The sequence below is a fragment of the Astatotilapia calliptera genome, chromosome 11 (genome assembly GCF_900246225.1).
Source record: "Astatotilapia calliptera chromosome 11, fAstCal1.2, whole genome shotgun sequence".
In the NCBI taxonomy this organism is placed as follows: Eukaryota; Metazoa; Chordata; class Actinopteri; order Cichliformes; family Cichlidae; genus Astatotilapia; species Astatotilapia calliptera.
Window position 1 is genome coordinate 24,779,105 of NC_039312.1, and position 20,154 is coordinate 24,799,258.

The window sequence follows — 20,154 nt, forward strand, 5'->3', positions numbered from 1 at the left end:
CACGAAACCTTATATTTCGGAACTTTAAATAATAACTCATTGAAATGAAAGTTGGAGAACAAAGATTTGTTTCATTATTTTAATAAAACTAAAGTCCAAAAATCTGTCTTACAGAATAGCACCATTTCCCTAGTGTAATCTATCTCCAGCTTGAATGCGAATGTGCAGTGCAGGGTTTCTATTGTTTCAGTTAGCGAAATGGTTTTTAATCAAATGCGACTGAGCTTTTATGCGAAAGTAATGAACGTGTCTGCTGGCTAAAATCTTTTACAAATCATTCTAAAAACGACTGAGTGATAATTTCAAAACATTTGTGACCTTTTCTGTCGCAAAGCAGCAAATAGTACGTATGTAATTAATCAAGAAGAATCACGCAAACAACAAAAGGAACAATCAATGAAAGTGTTTATTTTGTGTTTCTAATTAAAAATTGGACAATAGAAGATTGGGAAAGCATTGCCTAGTCTGATGAGTCTCGATATCTCCATGCAATATTCTCATGCTAAGTTTTGAATTTGGCATAAACAACATAAAAGCATGGATCAATCCTGCCTTATATCAGTGTTTCAGTCTGGTGGGGCTGGTGTTATGGTCGGCTGGATCGTAGATATGCAGCTGGCAAATCTGCAACATCTGTGTGAAGCTATCATGTCAATATGGGCCAAAATCTCTGAGAAATGTTTATAGCACCTTGTTGAATCTATGTCAAATGGGAGTCTAACCTTGTACTAGCAAGGTGTAAATACTGAAATAGCTGTTTTTGTATGTGCCGTCTCTATATTTTCCTGTCTGAGGAAACATTCACGGTTGTGAATATATCTGCAATAAGCTGTAGGCATATGTAATACCCTGGTCATTTTGCTGGTTTATAGAATAAACGTGCTTCTGTTAAGTCGTATATAAACATTGTAAACATCTTTGAGGAGGATCACCCAGAGTTACAGAGTATATTTTTCTCTGTGTGTAGGTATATAGCTGTGAAGTGAGAGCAGAGGAGAAAAAATGAAAGAAAAGTTGGTAAGGATAACATGGGCTGAACACCATGCAAGTGATGTTCTTCGTCTGCTTTGCTCCATCAATCTCCTTCATCCACCTTTGTCTTTAGATGTCTTTATTACAGTGAATCGCATTATACCGCTGAGCCATGTTTACACATGGGAGGCAAATCACATAATTGAAGAGTGTCAGACACTGATCCAGACAATATTTAAATGTAAATATGACATTGCCAAAGTGTCTCTGAAATCCATGCTGTAATCATACCGGTCTATGAATAGCTCTATATTTGCACTGCAGGCTGAGTGCAGCAGTTAAGCAAAGATGATTTCCTAGAACTCTCCTCAACTCCAGTAGCGTAAAAAACAATGTTCTATCACGGCAGCTCTGAGACGGTGTTGAGGGGTAAGCAACGGTGCGAAGAAAATCAGTGCTACCTTTGAGTGAAGACATCGGGTGTGTAATGCCATCACACGCTCGCTCTCTGCCTCCTGTTGAGCTTTTCCACACACTGTTCTGAACAATCGTCCACTCTCTCCAATCAGCCCTTTATTGTCCAATAATGAATACTTTTCCTGTAAGAGGCCGCCGCCCATTTCCTTCTCACAAGTTTACTGTGAGAAGTGATGGGGTGGGTCTGGCCAAGAGGAATGATTTGGGTTTTTTCCCAGTACCTTCATTGTTCACAGTCTTAAATAAAGACGTTTTGGCAGACTTTGGTTTGTATATGGAGCTGCAAATAAGGCTTCAGCGTGCTGGTTGCTGTGCGTGCCTGCTTTCTGGCCCGTTAAATAACTCTCATTAAAGGGCAGCAGCAACTAATAACAATGTCTGATCTGAACCAAGCTTGTCCCTGTGCCCCATCCCCTTCTCTCCTTCTTTAATTTCCCTTTAAGGCTGCTTATTGATTCTACCCCTTCCATTCTGTAAGTCTTTTTATTTATAACACAAAGCAATAACAAGAGTGTCACAACCTCAAGTTTCGTGCAAGCTATTAATAAGATGAATCTAAAAGCGGCAGATGCATGTTTACGATATACAGTATGGGTCTCTCCTTGACATCAATCTATTCATACTTTTTTCACCCTGTCTTCTAGACTTTACCTCCAACTCAAACTTTTGAAAGAAAGGGCAAAGTGAGTGAAAGAAAGAAGATATCAGGACCAAGGACAAGAGCTGACGAAACAGACTATGATGGAAAGAAAGGGAAGCCAGAAGGAGCAAGAGGAAAAAGGCAGAATGGGAGAGATGAGCAGGGCAACCGAAATGGCAGAAGAACTGCCAAAAGGCAGGCCTTGGTGGTAAATCCAGAGACAGACAAGGTGGAGAGAGACTGAGACTGAGGATGAGGCAGGGAGAAATACGGATGTGCTGAGGGGAACAGAAATGAATAAAAGATGGAGGGAGACAGATAGGATCGAAAGGTATCGGAGGTAAGTGAGAAAACTGCTGGAACTGTTAGGATTCTCAGTAGGCAGTTGCTCCCTCTTTCCATCTCAGCTGTAGTTATCAAGTCTAGCTTTGTGCAGTGCTGTTAAAATAACTATGGAGCTGTCACAGTGTGAAGTGTGCACGAGTTCAAAACAGTGCTTATTTATCAGTTTGCATTTGTGTAAGGTACATGTAAGTAGCACAAATACATAAGCCCATCTGTTGCCTTGAATCTCTATATGTGCGTGGGAATGCAGAGGAGCTGTTTCAGAATTGTGCATGCACAGTACATGTATGTGTGGGAGGGGGTATGGCAGAACATCACTATTTACAAGTATGTGAAAAGTCTGTTGGATTCTCTGAGAGCCGCAGTGTGCTTTGTTGGATCATACAGCCACGTAGTCTAACTGTTTAGCCAGACTGCACTGCAAGAAAATCACAATACCTGCAGGATTTCAATATTTAAAGAGCTTTTCTACATTCTTTGACACTCAGGTGAAAAAAAAGAGTCAACTGTGCCAGACAGGGTCTCTGTTACAGCTGAGATGGAGTAGAATTTTGTCATTTGTCTAGCTCTTTCTATGTTATTTTTCAGCTAGCCTGCCAGGTGTAACCCACTAACTGTCACTTTGTGAACATGCCCAAGGCTGAAAAAATGATCAGAAATACTAACCCACCAGTCTACCTAACATATATCTGAAACCAGGGGCTCATATTCAGAGGATGAATCCAAAGTGAATCTTTTTTTTTTTTTTCTGGCCAAATTCTTTTTGGTAATGATAATTTGGTACTTACCAAGGAGAAACAAACACATGTTGCTGGAACATAGAAGCACACAAGCCAACAAGTCAAGCCAAGCTTCAATATTTAGGGAGGAAGTCTAACGTGAGTGCACCTGAAACAATCTATCAATAAATAGCTGCACACTACAGCTCAACTACATTGGTTGTAGTTATAGATGATGTACGCATGTACTACCACAGTAAGTGCAGTAGGCTGAAGTTGTTCTGCACAAAATTATAGCATAGTAGTTATATATATTTATTATTAATCCTTTATTTATCCAGGTAAAAATCTCATTGAGATTAAAAATCTCATTTACAAGAGAGACCTGGCATCATAGCAACAAAAGTCACATACCACATATATATATATATATATATATATATATATATATATATATATATATATATATATATATATATACACACAGTATAGTATATAGAGTTATATCATATTTATATCATATCATATTTTGGGGGGTTCCAATTAGAGCTGGGCGATAGAACGATAACGATATGTATCGCGATATAACTTTTACTCGATAGAGAAATTAAGCTATCGCGATAGACCTCGCCGCTCTTGTCCTCTTTTTTTTTTTTTTTTTTTTTTTTAAAAGGTCAGCCAATCCAAATAAAGTAGCGCAGAGCCGAACCAATCACAGCCGCAGTGTCATGTCGCGTCACTTGTTACGTACAGCACAAGTGCCAAGCCGCACGTGTGTTTGTTTGGGAAGCAGCCAGCGGGTAATGGAGCCAGCGCATAATGGAGGAAATGAGTGTGCCGACTAGAAAAATCAACCGAGCGTGACCGAAGAGAAAACAGATGATGGTTCCAATGCCGGAGAGATTGTCGAACGGAAGAGCCATAGAAGTTCCGTAGTTTGAAGGTATTTCGGCTATTTCAAGTCTGACAAAAAACAGAGTAGCGTGCACTGTAAATTGTGCCGAAAGCAAGTCTGGAAATACAATAAACTGGTGCATGCGTCACACTGCGCCACGTTATTGTTTCGGTGAAATGAATTTCTACAATACTGTTAATTCTACTCTCTGCAGTGTTTAAATGCTTACATATACACACAGTTACTGTCTGTCCACACATACGACTCGGTTCTGCTTCTATGCCGCAGCTTTGTTTACTTTTTCCCACCGAGGCTTCTAGACTTCTGATTGGCCAACATTTCTGCACGGTTAGGAATCTAGCGCCACCTGCTGCTTTGGCATGTTCATAGCAGCGTTTTCCTTCATTTCTCCCTTTATGTGCGGACAGGATTATTTTTTAAAACGAAAACGGAAAATCTCCGTTTTCAAAAATACCCGTGTACGTGTGGACGTAGCCTCAGTCTCTGACTGGAAGCGCTAATTCGTCATTCGGCTTTTGTCAGACTAAAGTAACTGTTAAAACTGTTTGAAAAGCTCAGCTATACAACAAGGAGAGATTGAGAATTTCCTTTTAGTTCTCAGTTTATTTGATATTGACAAAAGTTAGTCAGTTTTGTCTGTTCTTCTGTAAAACAAACTAAGATTTATTTTTAGAATTAATACTTTGTTTCTAAGTGGAATTGACAATTTAGTCTGTTTCATTTGTTCTATTTTGAAACTTAAACGCTTTAGCGGCTGCCTTTTGTGTAGTTTGCAATATTTGCCTTTATTTATCTGAAAAAGTCTCATGTTCCTTAAGTACATCTACCCTGTTGAACTTATTATGGGAAATAAATATTTAAAAACAAGCTGCTGATTATTTCACATTTTACTTGTGAGCAACGGCACATTTAAATCTTACAAATATAGTTATTTGGCTTATATCGTGATAGATATCGTTATCGCCTGAAATGAAAAAAACATATCGTGATATGAAAAAATCTCATATCGCCCAGCTCTAGTTCCAATCTGTTTTCCATCTTGCTTTGGTAAAACTGAAGGTTACTTTTTCAAAGCTCTCTTCAACTAAATTATTAAACATGATATTAAAAATGAGGTAAGAGTATGATCAAGTTGTAAAAGAATTATCTATTGTTCAATATATCAGAAAAAACTTAGTTCACAGCAAGGTCAAAAGCACAGCAGATCTTGAAAATTAAACCCTTTCTTCTGGCTGTCAGTTAGAAAACAATATGAATGAATGTTTGGCTGCTGTTTTGAAGACTTGACTTGTTGTAATTATGGTAGGTCATATGTGCAAATTATATTAAACCTCAGCTGTCATTATAGTGGCGGTAAGGGCAGTTATAGAATACCATGAAAGGTGTTTGTTATATCATCCTCACACAAAACCCCCACACACACACAAAGGGAAACGAGAACAGATGCAATCTGTGCAAATGATGCATTATTTTGTGTGAATGTGCTGTTAGTCCTCTAGTGTGGGAGGGTGACAAAATTGTGTAGCTAAGCTACAGTACGGGTGATGCTAGGGACTCTGTTTGTTTGTGTGCTTGTGGTAGTGTACATAAACAAGAATATGTGTGTGCATGAGGGCTGAAATGAAGGTAGGATGTTGTTATCATCTCCCACTGCCTCCCACCCTCCATCCATCCCAGCTCTCTGTCGTCTCAGCGGCAGGGGCATGTAAGTCGGTTACAGCAACATAATTTTCAGGTGGGTCAGATGGCAGCATTTTGCACCCCCACACCACCTCCCTCTCTCTGACTCCCTCTATCCATCCACCACCTCTGGCCAATGCTAGAACTTTACAACTGGATGAGCAAAGTGGCAGCGGCTACCTACCTGGCTCTGTGATTGACTGCAGTGCCGCTGAGCGAGCTTCACTGTATCTGTGCCATGTTTATAGCTTCTTTCACCTTCGCAGTAATTGAGTCCCTCCCCATGCGAAATATGCACTGCCAGACAGGCAGATGTGTGCGTGGATGAAACCCATCGTGTGTGTATGTTACGTGTGGGAGCTGGGAGTTGACTGACAGGCTACATAACTCAATTCCGAAATTCTGAGGGAACCTGACTGCTGTTTTCCTGTGTGTCTGTGTGCGAGCATCTACTTATGTGTGTCTGTGACTGGACGCAAATATGTGTGCAGCGATTTGAGGGTGAGTGGTATATGTATGTGGCTCCTATATAATTCTGTGGAGCTTTCCACAGATATCTGAAAGGAAAGTGTGCAGTGGATTAGAAAAAAAAAAACGTACACAAAATAGATTTCTAGGTGCACACACTTTTTATGCTCATTTTTTCACGTGCCAGGCTCAACCAGTCGGAGGTGTGTTTGGCATGACAAGATTGCTAGGACAATGATGCATGTGTATGTGCCTGCATGTGTGAGCAGAATACCACTTAGCCTCTTTCAGGCAAATACATGCATAAGAGCACACAAAACTGTAAAACGACCACTATGTTAAGAACAGGTCAGGTAGGAGAGGTGAATATGTAATGGATAAGGGCCACATAGGTCAGATAAGACAGATGGACAAAGCAGGGGAGGAAAGACAAAAGTAATGAGGCCTGCATAAAAGTCTACCTGTGAAAGATGGAAATTGGTAGGATGTATATGAGGGAATTAAATATGAAGGTGCTCGACTCTCTTCTGGTGTTTATGCTTTGGGAGAAATAAAAGAAAGGCCAGAGACAGAGACAGAGAGAAAGAGAGAAGGGGGTTAGTTGAAAACTGTCTTGGGAGGAAGGGAAGATGGGTGGGAGATGAATGGATATGGTTGGAGGGACTGCACGGTCTCTGAAGGGCATGTACAAAAATGAGCTTCCACCTTCAGAATACTGCTGTGCAGCGTATAAGCAAAATGCACACTTCAGCAAGCCCAGAGCAAAAGAGATGGCAAGAGAAGGTAAATCTGGAGATAAGGGGAAAAAGAAAAAAAAAACTCCAATTGAGTATAAAAAGAAAATATAAAGTTAAAAAAGAAAGGAAGCTGGAATTGAACTTATCAAGAGAAATTGGAACTGAGGGTGAGAAGAGGTGCGGAGAAGTCAAAAGTAATATTGGAAATGAATTGATGCGGCGTGTGTAAATGGAAGGCGGGTGAGGAAAAACAAAGAGTCAGATGGAAGGAAAAAACATTTTGTACATGCAAATGAGAATGAGAAAGCAAAAACACAGGCATTTGTGGTGACCACCTGGGCCCTGTCAATCGTGTCTCTCTCTCTCTCTCTCTCTCTCTCTCTCCTTTTCCCTTTCACTGTCTATCCCTCCACACCTGGGTTCGCCTGCCCGCGGCTACAGTAGAAGAGGTAGATAGCAAGAGGAGGCAGGAATGGGGTGGAAGCAGCAGGGAGGCAGGAGAAACTGCCAAAGTATCCATCAGCAAGCAGTCCTGGCAACAAAAAGTCCCCTTTCCCCTTCACCAAGTCTGTCTTTCCAACTATCATTGAGTCTCCCTCTCACTGCAAACTCTAAGTAACAGTTGGAGCAGATGCATGCGGACACATGCACCTGGATCACAGAACTGGCGGGTGTGTGTGGGCATAGGCATGGGCATTTAAGCATCAACGAGGTTAGGCACAGAACGATCGGAGCACAAGGAGGGATAAAAGAGGTTTTTAGCGATCATGGTGAGTACAAACAAAAAGACAGCAAGTCAGTGTTGAGGCCCTTAAACCAGCTTCACACTGTGGGAGAATTGGGAATGAAGGATAAAAGAAAGGCAGCCAGAAAAAGAAGAACACGGCATGAAAAGGTGGAGAGAGAATAAGTATAGCAATCAAGTGGGGAAAAAACTGGTTTAGCTTGAGAACAAAAGGCAGACAAAGAGTGCTACATGCATAACAACAAAGCTAAAAAGTGAATGTGCATTTAAAACACAATCACCAGGTGTGTCCCTCTATTTGTCTGCAATACTCTAGAAGCTTAGAAAAAGGAAGACAGGAATGGCATTTAAAAAGCACAGCACAAAAATCCCCACTGCAGTAAGGAAGTATGAAAACTCCAAAGGCTCTCTGGAGTGCTTGCAATGTTTGTATTTGTGCATATGCAAATTTAGGTGTGTAAATTAGCGCAAGTGCATGAGTCAACTTGCCAACCTGTCTCTCTGCTTTGATTCAAATTTGTGCACATTTCTGTAACTTAACCACTGATTTACAAGTCAGTCATCATTTGGGATCAACCTGCTTTTTAATTACGAGTGGTTTATGTTTGTTTTTCATTTCCCCCATAAGCTCATAAATTGCTTTCCTCACCTCAACTTAAAATCGATCTCCATGATAAATAAGCATCGTTATAATTGCATATACAAGTAGTGCTGTCGCAAACTAAAATTTGTGATTGCATGCACACACACACACCTTTTGGTGTTTAATTGCTCAGTGGCAAATATTTGATAATGGCTGACTTATTATAATGTAACAATACAAATCTAATTAATGTTATAGTCTGTGCCTTAAAGCTAGGGCTTTATGATTGTTTTAAGGGCATAATTTGCTTTTGTGTAACTTCTCTGACTAGCACATAGAATCAGATGGCTGAAATTCATGGCTATTTTTAATTGTTAAAAGATTTAATTAATCTTTAAAGATCAGGATATTGTTGAAATAGGTAGGGTAGTTACGATGTTAGGATTTCAAACTGGATACTGATACCCAGGAAAATACAAAATAACATTTTAAAACCACTAGGGAAAAAATTACAAAGCAGTGATAGTGAAATTTCGCTGGACAAATTTGCAGCATTCTATATTTATTTTTTCTAACAAATCAGACAGTCATTTTTTACACACACACACACACACACACACACACACACACACACACACATATATATATATATATATATATATATATATATATATATATATATATATATATATATATATATATATATACATATATACATATATACACATATATATATATATATATATATATATATATATATATATATAGCCCGACGTCCCGGAGCTAGCGATTTTTTTCAGTGTGGCTACCAAAATCTATCTCTGCCCTGCCCGTCGGGCTATTGTAGGAAAAATATATGTCAATGCTTTTGCATTCTTTCAGAAATGTAGCTGGGTAATTATGTCATTGGCATCGGTGAGCCACTGTCAATATGTGACATATTGAAGTCTTGTTTGAATTTGCGCTTGTTTTTTTGCTTTCACTTTGCAATCGTGCGAACTGTGTATAGAGAGCGACAGCACTGATCTGTGAGTGATGATAATTTGTGCACCAATTCCTCTGACATCGTCTTATTAATCGTTAGCTTACTATGCAAACATGACAAGTGAAATCTCCCGCAGCTTAAACATGTGAGAGGTTGATCGCGCAGAGAATCGCCTGAGCTTATGTGAGTGCGTGTAAAAGCATTTCAGTTCTGCTGAGCCAAATAAGACAGGTCAGGGTGAAGAAGTGACAGCCAAAGAAAAGCTTACCACAAAACGGAGAAGTTATGACAAATCAGACTATAAGGCAAAAAGAAAGTGCAGCTTTATGGTTTCATGGACAAAAGAATTTCTGTGGCTGCAATATGACGAGCTAAATAACCAGGGCTGCACATAAGTGGTCCGCAGGTGCGCATTCGCTGTCAAAATAAAAAACACGCACAAGGGTTAGGGTTAAATTTAAAAACTGTACTTTTGAGTTAAAATATATATTTATAATTTTAATAAATGACAAATTAAAAATGCATGAACATTTTTTTGTATCGAAAAAATATCGAACCGTGACACCAAAGTATCGAACCGAACCGTGAATTTTGTGTATCGTTGCACCCCTAATATATATATATATATATATATATATACGTGTGTGTGTGTGTGTGTGTGTGTGTGTGTGTGTGTGTGTGTGTGTGTGTGTGTGTGTGTGTGTGTGTGTGTGTGTCCATAAAGGTCATTTTGTACTATGTACTGCATAGCAACTGGAATCTTGGACACTAAAGCAGATAAAGCTGCTCTGATAAACGGAGGAGAGATGGTAGACCTCATGGCCTTTGGGAAGAGAAAAAATAATCAAGAATGAAAGCACATTCCTCCCTACAGCTTCCTTTTATTAGTTTCTCAAGCAATAAAGTAAGTTACTGTATATGCAGTCAGGAGGCGACAGTGTCGTACTGTGTGTTCTGTGGTGCCTTCCAGACTGTAGGATCTACGGCATATTGCAGACACAAAAACCTCTTGCTGTTCACGGCTACATGGATCAAAAGAGCTAAAAATGACTTTGGTACCATCCACAGAACCCCACTGGCCCCTGCAAGCTGCTTCACAGCTCAATTCACCAGTACTGCCCAGTGGGTGGCAGTTGCTATGAACCACTGTTTCCCTGCAACTGCGCCCAGTGCCCTAGGCCTGTGTCAAGCTCATTCAGTATCATTGCCTGTAAGCCTGTTTCTCTCTTCCACTTCTGCAATGGCCAGAAAGGAGAGCCATGGTTCATGTGTGTTCAATGATAAAACTATTCATCAAACAGAAAGAACATGTCTGTGTCAAGTCAAGCACCACCTCAATCTACTGGTGATGCTTAATGGGAGATGAGGGGAGAGGGGTTGTACCTGTTAACAAGCATAAGGTGAATCAGCAGTCATGCACTTAAACGCCCCTTCAGCCGCTCGAGAGGAAATGAATCCTGGGAGAGAATCAACCAGAGCTTTCCTCAAGGTCATTGGTGCCTGGCTACTTTTTAAGTGGCCTTGCCAGCTCTAACAGTCTTTGCAGAAACAATCGTAGCACCAATCCAATTTGGCTCAGTTTCTTTTCTTTTTACTTCAGTGCAGACGGCTGCATTGCCTCACTATTGTTTTGCCCTGCTGAAAGCAGAGCATGAATTGATGACCTTATGAATCTCAAAGAGCCTGGCAAATCATTGCAGTAAATCAAGCACCAGCACATTAAGCATGACTGCAGGCTCTTTCCCCCTAAGTTTCTTTCTTTTTCTTTCTTCTTTGTGTCCATCTCTTTCACACTCTTTCCTTCCTACGAGCACTTGGGGATATTGAGAGCAGCCAACTTTTTGAGGATTGTTTTCATGTGCTGCTAATTAATTGCCTCTAATTAATGGTTGTTTACGGGTTGCTAATGAAGTGGATCAAAGCCTACTACTCCTGATGTGGAGGCTCTTGTCTTAGGCTGTAGAAGGAGATGAAGAGAAGAGCAGACAGACAGAGACAAGCAGCGCAGAGAATTGAGGGGTGATTCTGACAGTATAGCGCTAACTACGGTTGAGGCTCTTTTTTTCTTCAGTACCTTTATCAACTATCATTTGGCTTCTGTGCAGAACAGAGCTGAGCAGTCTGACTTTGATATATCGGCAGCTGCTGTTATCTCTGGTGTTATCTTGAATGATAGCATTTGGTTTTTAAAGTGGATACAGTAAACTGCAATGTGTACTTTTGCAACATTTAGAAAAATACTCTATGAAAACAGTTTCTTCCTAAATACATTTTTAAAGCAAACACCCCTCTTTCCATACAACTTTTAATGTTTTCAGAAAGCATTAAACATTCATTAACATGATGAAGCTTTGATGATGTTTGAAATAAAGGAACAGAAATGCCACTCCTGAGGTTTCTGTAACCACTGTATCTGACTCTATCACTTTATCTCTGTCAGACATGGTCTTAGCGCGAATGAATTTGCCACTCATGGGAGAGACATTTTGCGAGCTTTCTAAGATAGAAAACTCATCCGAGACCTCTCCAGCATTGTTGTGACCGTCTTCTGAAAATCTCCATCTGATTTCCCAGTAGATAGTGCGCTGCTTGGCAATTTTCAGCATCCGACAATCTCATCAAAGCAAACCTATTAATGGCAATGATATGAAGAAGGATTCTAAATGGCAGACAGATGAATAGCCCTGTGCGTGTGTGGGTGTTTAATTCTCCAAGCCGAAGCGCCATGTAGCTTTGCTGAAAGTGGGAGGACTGTCCACGAGCTGCTGGTAAACAATTTCAATACCTGTTTGCCTGCGTTTTTGTGTGCATGTGGGTGTGACAGTGCATGTGCATGCTGTGACCTCATCGATCATGACACTTTGCCTCTCAGGTGTGGTCACCTACACAGTGCCTGCCCGCGCTCGCTTTTCTCGGTATATTGCCATCCATCTCTCTGTTTCGCCTCTTCCCCCTCCTCCTTCTCCTTCCCCACATCCTCTTCTCATATCAGCACCCTCTACTTTTCTGCTTTGGCCCCACCTACCTAATCTCTCTCTTCCCTCCTTCCTCACTTTTTTGGCCCCATAGATCAGTCATACTGCACCGCAGGGATTGCTTTCTCTCTCTCTCTCTCTTGTTCTTTTTTTTTAAACACGCCCTTCCATTTTAGAGCTGAAATCCTGCAATCATTCACTCGTTTGTTGGACTTCTCTCTGCCTGACTTTCTCCTCTGCTCTGTTCCTCCCTGCTCCAGTGGTCTGTGACGCAAGCCCCTGGCGCTTTCCCTCCCCCTCCTTGCGGTCTTCCTTCGTTCTTTTATACACTGTGCAGCCAGCCATCTCTCCCTCTCTCCCCGTAACCCTTTCACTCTCCCTCTGTGACCCCATCAGTCCCTCAGTGCCCCAGCTAAGGCTGGTCACTCTTCATCAGCTAGCCTCCACTGGACACACAGACCTCCCAAAAGCAAAGGGAAATGGGGTCTTGTTGGCAACATTTGTGCCCAGCCTGACAGTTTCACCTAGGTTTAAGTTCATTTCTGACCCTCCTTACCCCGACGCGAGCACCTAATTACCAGTCATCCTCTCCTCGTCTTGTCTCTACATCAAGTCTTCCAGGCGGGATGTGTATTAGCCTCAGCACTGCCAGAGTACACAGTTTCCAACTCTTCAATTTTAGGCACTTGCCCTCTTCAGCTAAATAAGGCTCTCTCATCCAATCACAGCTAGTGAGGGCTCTGTTGCAGTGCCTGAGTGGGGATAATCACCTTGGTTACTGGCATTACCAGAGGCTGCTGTCTGGCCACGTTAGCGCTGCGCCCTGTGGGAGCTGCCGAAACAGGTGTCACAGCAGCAAGGAAGGGTGTTAAACAAGCCCAGGGCCAGGCAGGAGGCATAAACGTTTACTCTTAGTCATGGAAACCATGTCACCAATAGCAAGGAATGTTCCCCAGAATGGCATTAGTGGTTCAAAGTTGGGGGGTTTTTAACGTCAGAGGACTGCCTCTTTCAACTTTGTCTCTTTTACCTGCCTGCAATTCAGGGTTAGCTTCCGTTGACATAATCACACCTTGTGCTCAGCAGCTGCCTTTGTCAGTATTCCCTAAAAAGCTACACAAAGACAATCACTTTTTGTGACACAGTCACAGCTTCATGGCAAAGACAAATACACATCGAGAGGGTTCAGCATCTGGAGAAAAGCTGCTGGCTCAGGGGACACGAGGTCGCAGCATGGGCAGCTGGACCCAAAGAGGCGATCTACTTTTGCACTGGGCCAGTCAGTTCAGAGAGAGTTAAGAGTATCAGATTGATTGGCAGGCTTCGAATGCCAGCAAATGGAGGAGACGTCCTTGGCATCCGAGTCAGCATTAAAAACTTCAGCTGCAAAGTTGGTGAAACGCCAGTTGTTCTCAAAGAGCGACACGTAAGGACGACATAGATCACCATTATGATAATCACAAGCTGCACTGTCTGGGGAATAGTAATGGGAAGGAGATGAGGTGGCAGCCATAAAGAGTGTTTCTACATTAGTGCTGGCCTGATTAGATTGACAGAAAGTTTCACTAATGGACGATTAAACAAATGGTCAAATGAGATATAAGGATCCAATTACCAATTGGCGTCTTTGTGTGCCCCTTTCAATCATTGTGCTTCATGTGTTCTGTTTGCATGAACTTGTTCGTGAGGACGCAGCAGAGTGAAAACAAGAGCTGAAAAAAGGCTGAAAAGGGGAACGCTTAGTCATATGATGTGTCCCTGCAGGGATATAGAGGAACTTGCTCCTTCCTAGGTCCTTTTATTTCTATTCAAGTGAAAACAAAATCCTTTTTGAACCTGGTATATAATACTGGAAGAAGTTACGGAAATGTATTTATTGTGTGAAGCAACCGCAGATCAAAACAAATGAATTATGGATTGCACAGAAGACTGGAGGGCAAATTAGGAGATAATTACTGTAAAATACATCACCTGTACTAAATGGTGAACCTCGAAACCTCTGCTTCTGAGTAATGGACCCATGAAAGCCCAAGGGAGAATAAAAGCAGCCCACACTGAGCTCTGTAACTCTTTCAGTTGTGACTATCCCAAAAAGTGATACAGTCCAATTTGTTTATGGAGCTTATGTTGAGCCAGTTGTTCAGCCGAGATAGTGGGCCACCCTGTCAGGACCCTTTAAGAATGCCCTGGTTGATCAAACATGGCCACGCGCAGCAGCAACAGGCAGCATATTTTTCCTTAAAGAAAAGCTCCTTTCAGCTTCTTCTTTGTTGACAGGCATAGTCTGCCAAGTTCAGGTTGTCCAATTATTTCGACCTACAAAAAGCAGGGAATCTGAGGGGGAAAAGAATTCAACGCTGAAATCTGATTGTGCACTGGGCTTTAGATATTCACCTTGAACCAGCAGATGGCAGGGCAGAGAGCAAAGAAGGGAGGTCTAGGTCTTCATAATTAAATTGCCAAGAAGTTTATCTTATTTACGGGGAAAATTATGCTCCAAGGTTTGGATCAAAGGATAAACCTTGGCTCACGGTGAAGACATTTTCAGCACATTAAAAAACAAAGATGCTGAAATAGCAAGCCCAATGTAACGTGGAAGAAAGTAAAAAGGCAACGTTAACTCTGGAATGATGCAAACTGTGCCTGACAAGCATCAAAATCTGCACTTGAGTTCAGACAAACTCTTGCATAAGCAGTAATATAACTATGTTCAAAACAGGTAAGCTGTCTATAGGCAAGATGTGTGTGGATGTTCATATGCGTTCCTGCATTTATTTGAGTGATCATATAGTATGTGTCCATATTTTTCTTTTTTGTGGGTACTGCATTTCCCTTGATGCTTGTGTTTACACGCCAAACCTCCCTTCTGTGACTCACAGCGACATTGATTTATGCATGGCTTCACTGAGTGTTTGTGTGTATGTGCATATGCACACGCGCACTTGCACACACCAGCTATAATTGGTATTCAAATCTCCTCCCACAAGTACGTCCAACTGCTGCCGTTTTTCAGCCACCAGAGTCCCAGCCAAGGTCCAAACAGGATGATGGGGAACAAGCTCAAACGGATGGCTCTCATTGCACACATTCAAATAAACAAATGGAGGTGATTTAATGCACACTGCGATAAGGGAGGTGGTAATGGCGGCATAGGAGAGAAATGGGGATGAGTTGTTAGAATGGAAGTGATGGAGGGTAGCGATTAAGGGTGGGCACGAAGCAGAGGTGGAGTTAACAGCATTTGTTACTGTACGTGCTTTGCAAGTTTGGCCTGCAGCTGCTGTTGATCAGACACCTCCACAAAGCCAGGCAATCTGCGCACAAACATACAGCACTGACTGTGTGTGCATGTCCCTCAGGCCTGCCCGTCAGACACACTGTGAAGTCTTTCTGCCTTTCTTCTCTCACTTTTCCTCGCTCCCTCGTTCTTTTCTGCCTTTCTTCCTCTATCCATCTTTCCATCCCTCTGTCTCTCCCTCATCCTTCACAGAAGCGCCAAGTCTTCCAGCCTCGCTATCGTCACAGCAACCTCTCAATCTAGCTGTCCACTCATCCATCTATCCACCCAGTTTGTCCATATCTATTCTAGCATAATAACAACTGCCAACCCTCTATAGCCTCCCACCTTTCCCTTCTTTCAGATTGGTGGAAGAAAAATAACCGAGACAAGATCTTTATTAAATCTCTTTTTTCCTAATGCAGACACAGCATCGGTGCACATCTGCAAGGTTTTTAGAAACAGACCATCTTTACTCTACCTCATCTCCCTCCTTTCTCCACCGACCTTATGCCTGTAACACCCCTAAACTCCCCAGCCTCCTGTCTCTCTCAGCCCCTGTCAGAGGCTAGATTAATGACAGTGATCAGTGAGCAGCCCCCAGCTGAGGTTGCCTGCAGCTTAGGCAAAACCCTGCACTGTACGCAGCACGCACGCCCATGCACACACACTAATGTAAAGCACATACTTGCAACACACACACATATTCATAGATGGGTGCCCAAACCCACAAACACAAACCCCATACACAGTGAGAACAACATACAAATACCTATAGCTCATGCATACCTTAACCACCCAGTGTTCATTAAACACATACATACACACAAACACACACACTTTCTCCAAAGGAAAAAATCAATATCTATCAATATACTGGCTCTGGTGAGGTCGGTATTAGTGCAGCCACAAAAATGGCTTTGGTAAGGTAGTTCTTGTATACAAGAGACATCAACATAACAGCACCGTCCAGGTTTGAGTGTGTCCATGCCTCACCAAGCACTTAACTATTTCACTGCCTCAGGACAACATAAACAAGGGGTCACAGAGTGCAACAGCCACAGGACACAAACCAGCAGAGCAACATTTATGTGCACATTGTCATCATCAATCCTCCTTAGTCAAAATCACAGAGGCTTCAGATGGACTTTTCTTTTTGAAAGTTTTATTTCAAATTGCATCCAAACAAATCCCACAAAGATATCCAGCTGAAGTTCTTCAGAGGCTAATCCAAATCCCCATATTTTGCAAATGTGGCACTTATGAAGCTACTGAGTGACCATAACTAGCCAACTACTGTGTAAAAGAAGTAAAGCAGGACTATCCCAACCTGAAGTGTTCCAGTGACGGTGATAAAAGCAATACAAAACACTACAGGTACTGTTACAAGTTGCTGTAAAGCATTGTTAGATGTTATTTTAGCTGATAAGGGGGAGGCTCAAAGGTCTTTACAGTCCCTCACCCTTCTCCAGAATATAAAAGCAGTAACAAACAGCACTGCCGCTGCTGGTGTGTCTGAGACATGTCTGGTCCACTGCGGGCATTTGTTATGAGCTCTCGTGTGTTCTATGAGAATATTTAATCGGAGCTCTGTGTGTGTCGCTGCATTCACAGGCTGCATAAATCACAGGCTCCCATTTCCCATTCCGAAACAGACAACAGCTGTAATAAAATGAATCCCAACATCAGGAGAAAATGTAAATTCTGTGACGCACAAGGGTTGAGAGAGCATTGGCTTCTTTCATTAAATATTCATGCATGGTCAAAAAAAAGTGGCCACCTTTCACTTTTCTTTTCAACGACTTGACATTTTAGGGGTCTTCCCAGCGTAGCAGTTCCGACATGTGATTAAGACAATGACTCATATCCATGTAACAATACAGCCCCGGCTTCCGCAAAGGGCATTGACTCTAATTACCCACTGAGAAATATTAACACCAGTCCACAAAACAACAGTAAACTGGCACATCTGCACGTGTTTTGCTCCGTGGTGCGCTCCTCCTCCTTCCCGTCCAAGTGCACAGTAAGTCAGAGTGGACCCGGTGCATTTTAAGCGTTATTCAGCTTCTACTTAGAGGACTTAGATAAACTTGCACAGAAAAGCCCAAACACATCGAGACGGCGTGACACTCTTCCCATTCACATCACATTCGTTCACTTTCATTTGAGCCTTACCAGTGTTGAGCAGCCAAGCCACTGTTACGATGGTTAGAGGGACGCAGTAGTTCCACACGGTCGCGAAAGCCATCGCGGGTATTCCCCTCTGATATCTTTCTTAATATTCCTCTTCCTTTGAGAAATCAGAGTGACATGAACCCGCAGGTTCACCCTCCGACAGCGCCTTTAGCGTCTATGTGTGTGTGCGCGCGTGTGTGTGTGTGACAGGGCGCGCGCGTGCGACTGTGCGTGAACGAATGTGTGCTTTGTTAGGCTTTCCGAGCGTAATAGCAGGTCTTTACATAGTAATGCTCCCCTCTCATACACACCCACTTTCTCTCCCTCTGAATCCCCGAATATGACGGCTTGGCCGGTTTTTCTTGGTTACTTTACATTGTAAATATATTGTAAAGCTTGCCAATTGGGCGGTCCTGGATGTCTTTCTAGCCAATTGCAGAGAGCAGGAGCAGGTGGAGGGGTGTGCGGATGTGAGCAAGGGGCTGGGTTTAAAAAAAAGAAATGGGCTATCCAGGAGGAGAGCCGGGGAGGCAAGAGGGGCTGCGTCTTCCAGTTAATTGAAATCAATTCGCTCTAAATGTGATTGATAACCAGCATTAATTTTCCGACTCAAATAACCAATTTATTTCAAATTCCACCCCAAGGACTTAAAAGATGCAAGGCACGCTGATTAAGATGACGGAAATGAATGGCTGTTATTGTTCAAATTTAGGGACAAGTGGTGCAAAAAATGTAAAGTTGACTGTAGGGAGGGAAACGCAGCTTAAGAAACGCGATCATTTGAAAGATGGCACTTCGTTTGAAATTACTGTTTGGCTATTTGGTGGTAGAAACTCCGTGAAACTCAGTGCCAAATCAGTCCAAGCAGTAGCCTCTGGGTAGTTTGAGATTCAATTCTGTTGCAGAGGCTGCTTTGAATCCAATTAATGTGCATAGGACTCATCAAGAAGAACAAGAAACAGACCTGAGTGTAAGCTGTTAAATCACCGTTTACAATGACGGTAATAGCTCGGAACAAAAACTTGGGCTAAGGATGAGCCGGTGTTTCTGATCATCTGTAGTCAGGGCTTATTAGGTCGTGCTAAAGGGGCTCTTTAACTTTACCCTCATGCTGCGGCCACAGTTTGCCCATAATTGTGTTTTCCAGTCAGAGAGCGCTGGTCCATTATGAAAATTGTTTCTCTCTCCACATCTCTTTTTGTCCCCCCTCTAATCTAGTGTTTACTATGGACTTATAGCATCCACGGCTTGAAGGCATCTTTTTGAAACTGTGTCTTTGGCGCCCCTCTCAGGTAACTGCAGGGATGGCACGTCACACGTCTTAAATCTGCTTCCGCCTCTTCTGACAAGTCCTCCAGACACTTTGGTCAGTTTAGTTTGAACAGTCAGGAAAGTTCAAGCAGCCAGAGCACCTGGGCAGTCTGTATTAATATTAATATTTCTACTCTTGACTCCCATAAAGTTGCTTTGAACTCTTACCCCTTAGCTAACCTGTACTAATGGATCTGTGTTAGATCTTAAGGTCCCCGCTTTGGGGTCTCTCCACTGAGAGATCTTATTACTCGACACAAGTTTTAACCTTGTTGTTTGGCGAGGATAATATCTGCCCTACTCATTTCCCAATTCCCATCCCATCCCATTTTTCCCTGTCAGCCTCTCTGCGAGTGTTTGTTCCCGGGTTGGCAGGGAGTCTGTGGCAGCAGCTCCCCCGCACCAGATGGGGCATTGTCAGGAAGTAATGAGGGGAAAACACCTGCTTCTCTTGCGAACTCCACTCCTTCATTTTCAGCCATTTGACACAACATATGCAGAATGCACATACAAACTCAAGTGACCGTGACGGGAACAGCAGTAGTCAATGACACAGTGTTACAAATGCCTGGCACTGTAAGGCATTAGTCAGTGCGGTGTCACGTTTGGTATAAGTCACCTTTAGATATTGGTTTGCGTGCACTAAGGGCAGCTAGGGTACTTGACAAACTGCGGACATAAGTGAGGAGCTATTTAGCTTTAATGCCACAGTACAGATCTGCATCCTTATCCGGACAGGACCTTGCGTGCACCAGACAAAACACTTTTAGGAAATCTGTATGCACTGCACAGCACCTAAGCTGTTGTCCGGTGCTTTATCCATCGAGACACTGTCAAGGTCAAAATGTCACTGTAAACTTCACTTCCCTCTCTCCCGACCAGAGCATTGTACCTCAGGGAAAGCTCCAGTGTGTGAAATTCCTGATACATAATTTTGTGTCTCTTTTTTTTTTTTGGCCACACATCAGAAGCCCCCAGACCAAAATCCACAAGGGAGCACAGAATGATTTACTCATGACTGACTCAAAGGCCAAAACGAAATGGTGCTCACTGGCATTTAACATTCAGGAGAGCATTTTAAATTCACAACATTGTATTTTTTCTTTCCCCCACTATGAAGCATGTTTCTTTCCCCCCTAAGTCTTTCTG

General features: G+C 42.4%; 1 protein-coding gene across 1 annotated transcript in view; it reads right to left on the minus strand.

Annotated features, from left to right (window-relative positions):
- Positions 1-18,122, minus strand: part of cadm4 (cell adhesion molecule 4) — a 155,559-nt gene extending 137,437 nt beyond the window's left edge. The window contains exon 1 of the mRNA XM_026185324.1: positions 17,695-18,122. Within this exon, the coding sequence (XP_026041109.1) occupies positions 17,695-17,767 (73 nt within the window). The 5' untranslated portion in view covers positions 17,768-18,122. The remainder of the gene's footprint in view (positions 1-17,694) is intronic.
- Between the last annotated feature and the right edge of the window lie 2,032 nt (positions 18,123-20,154).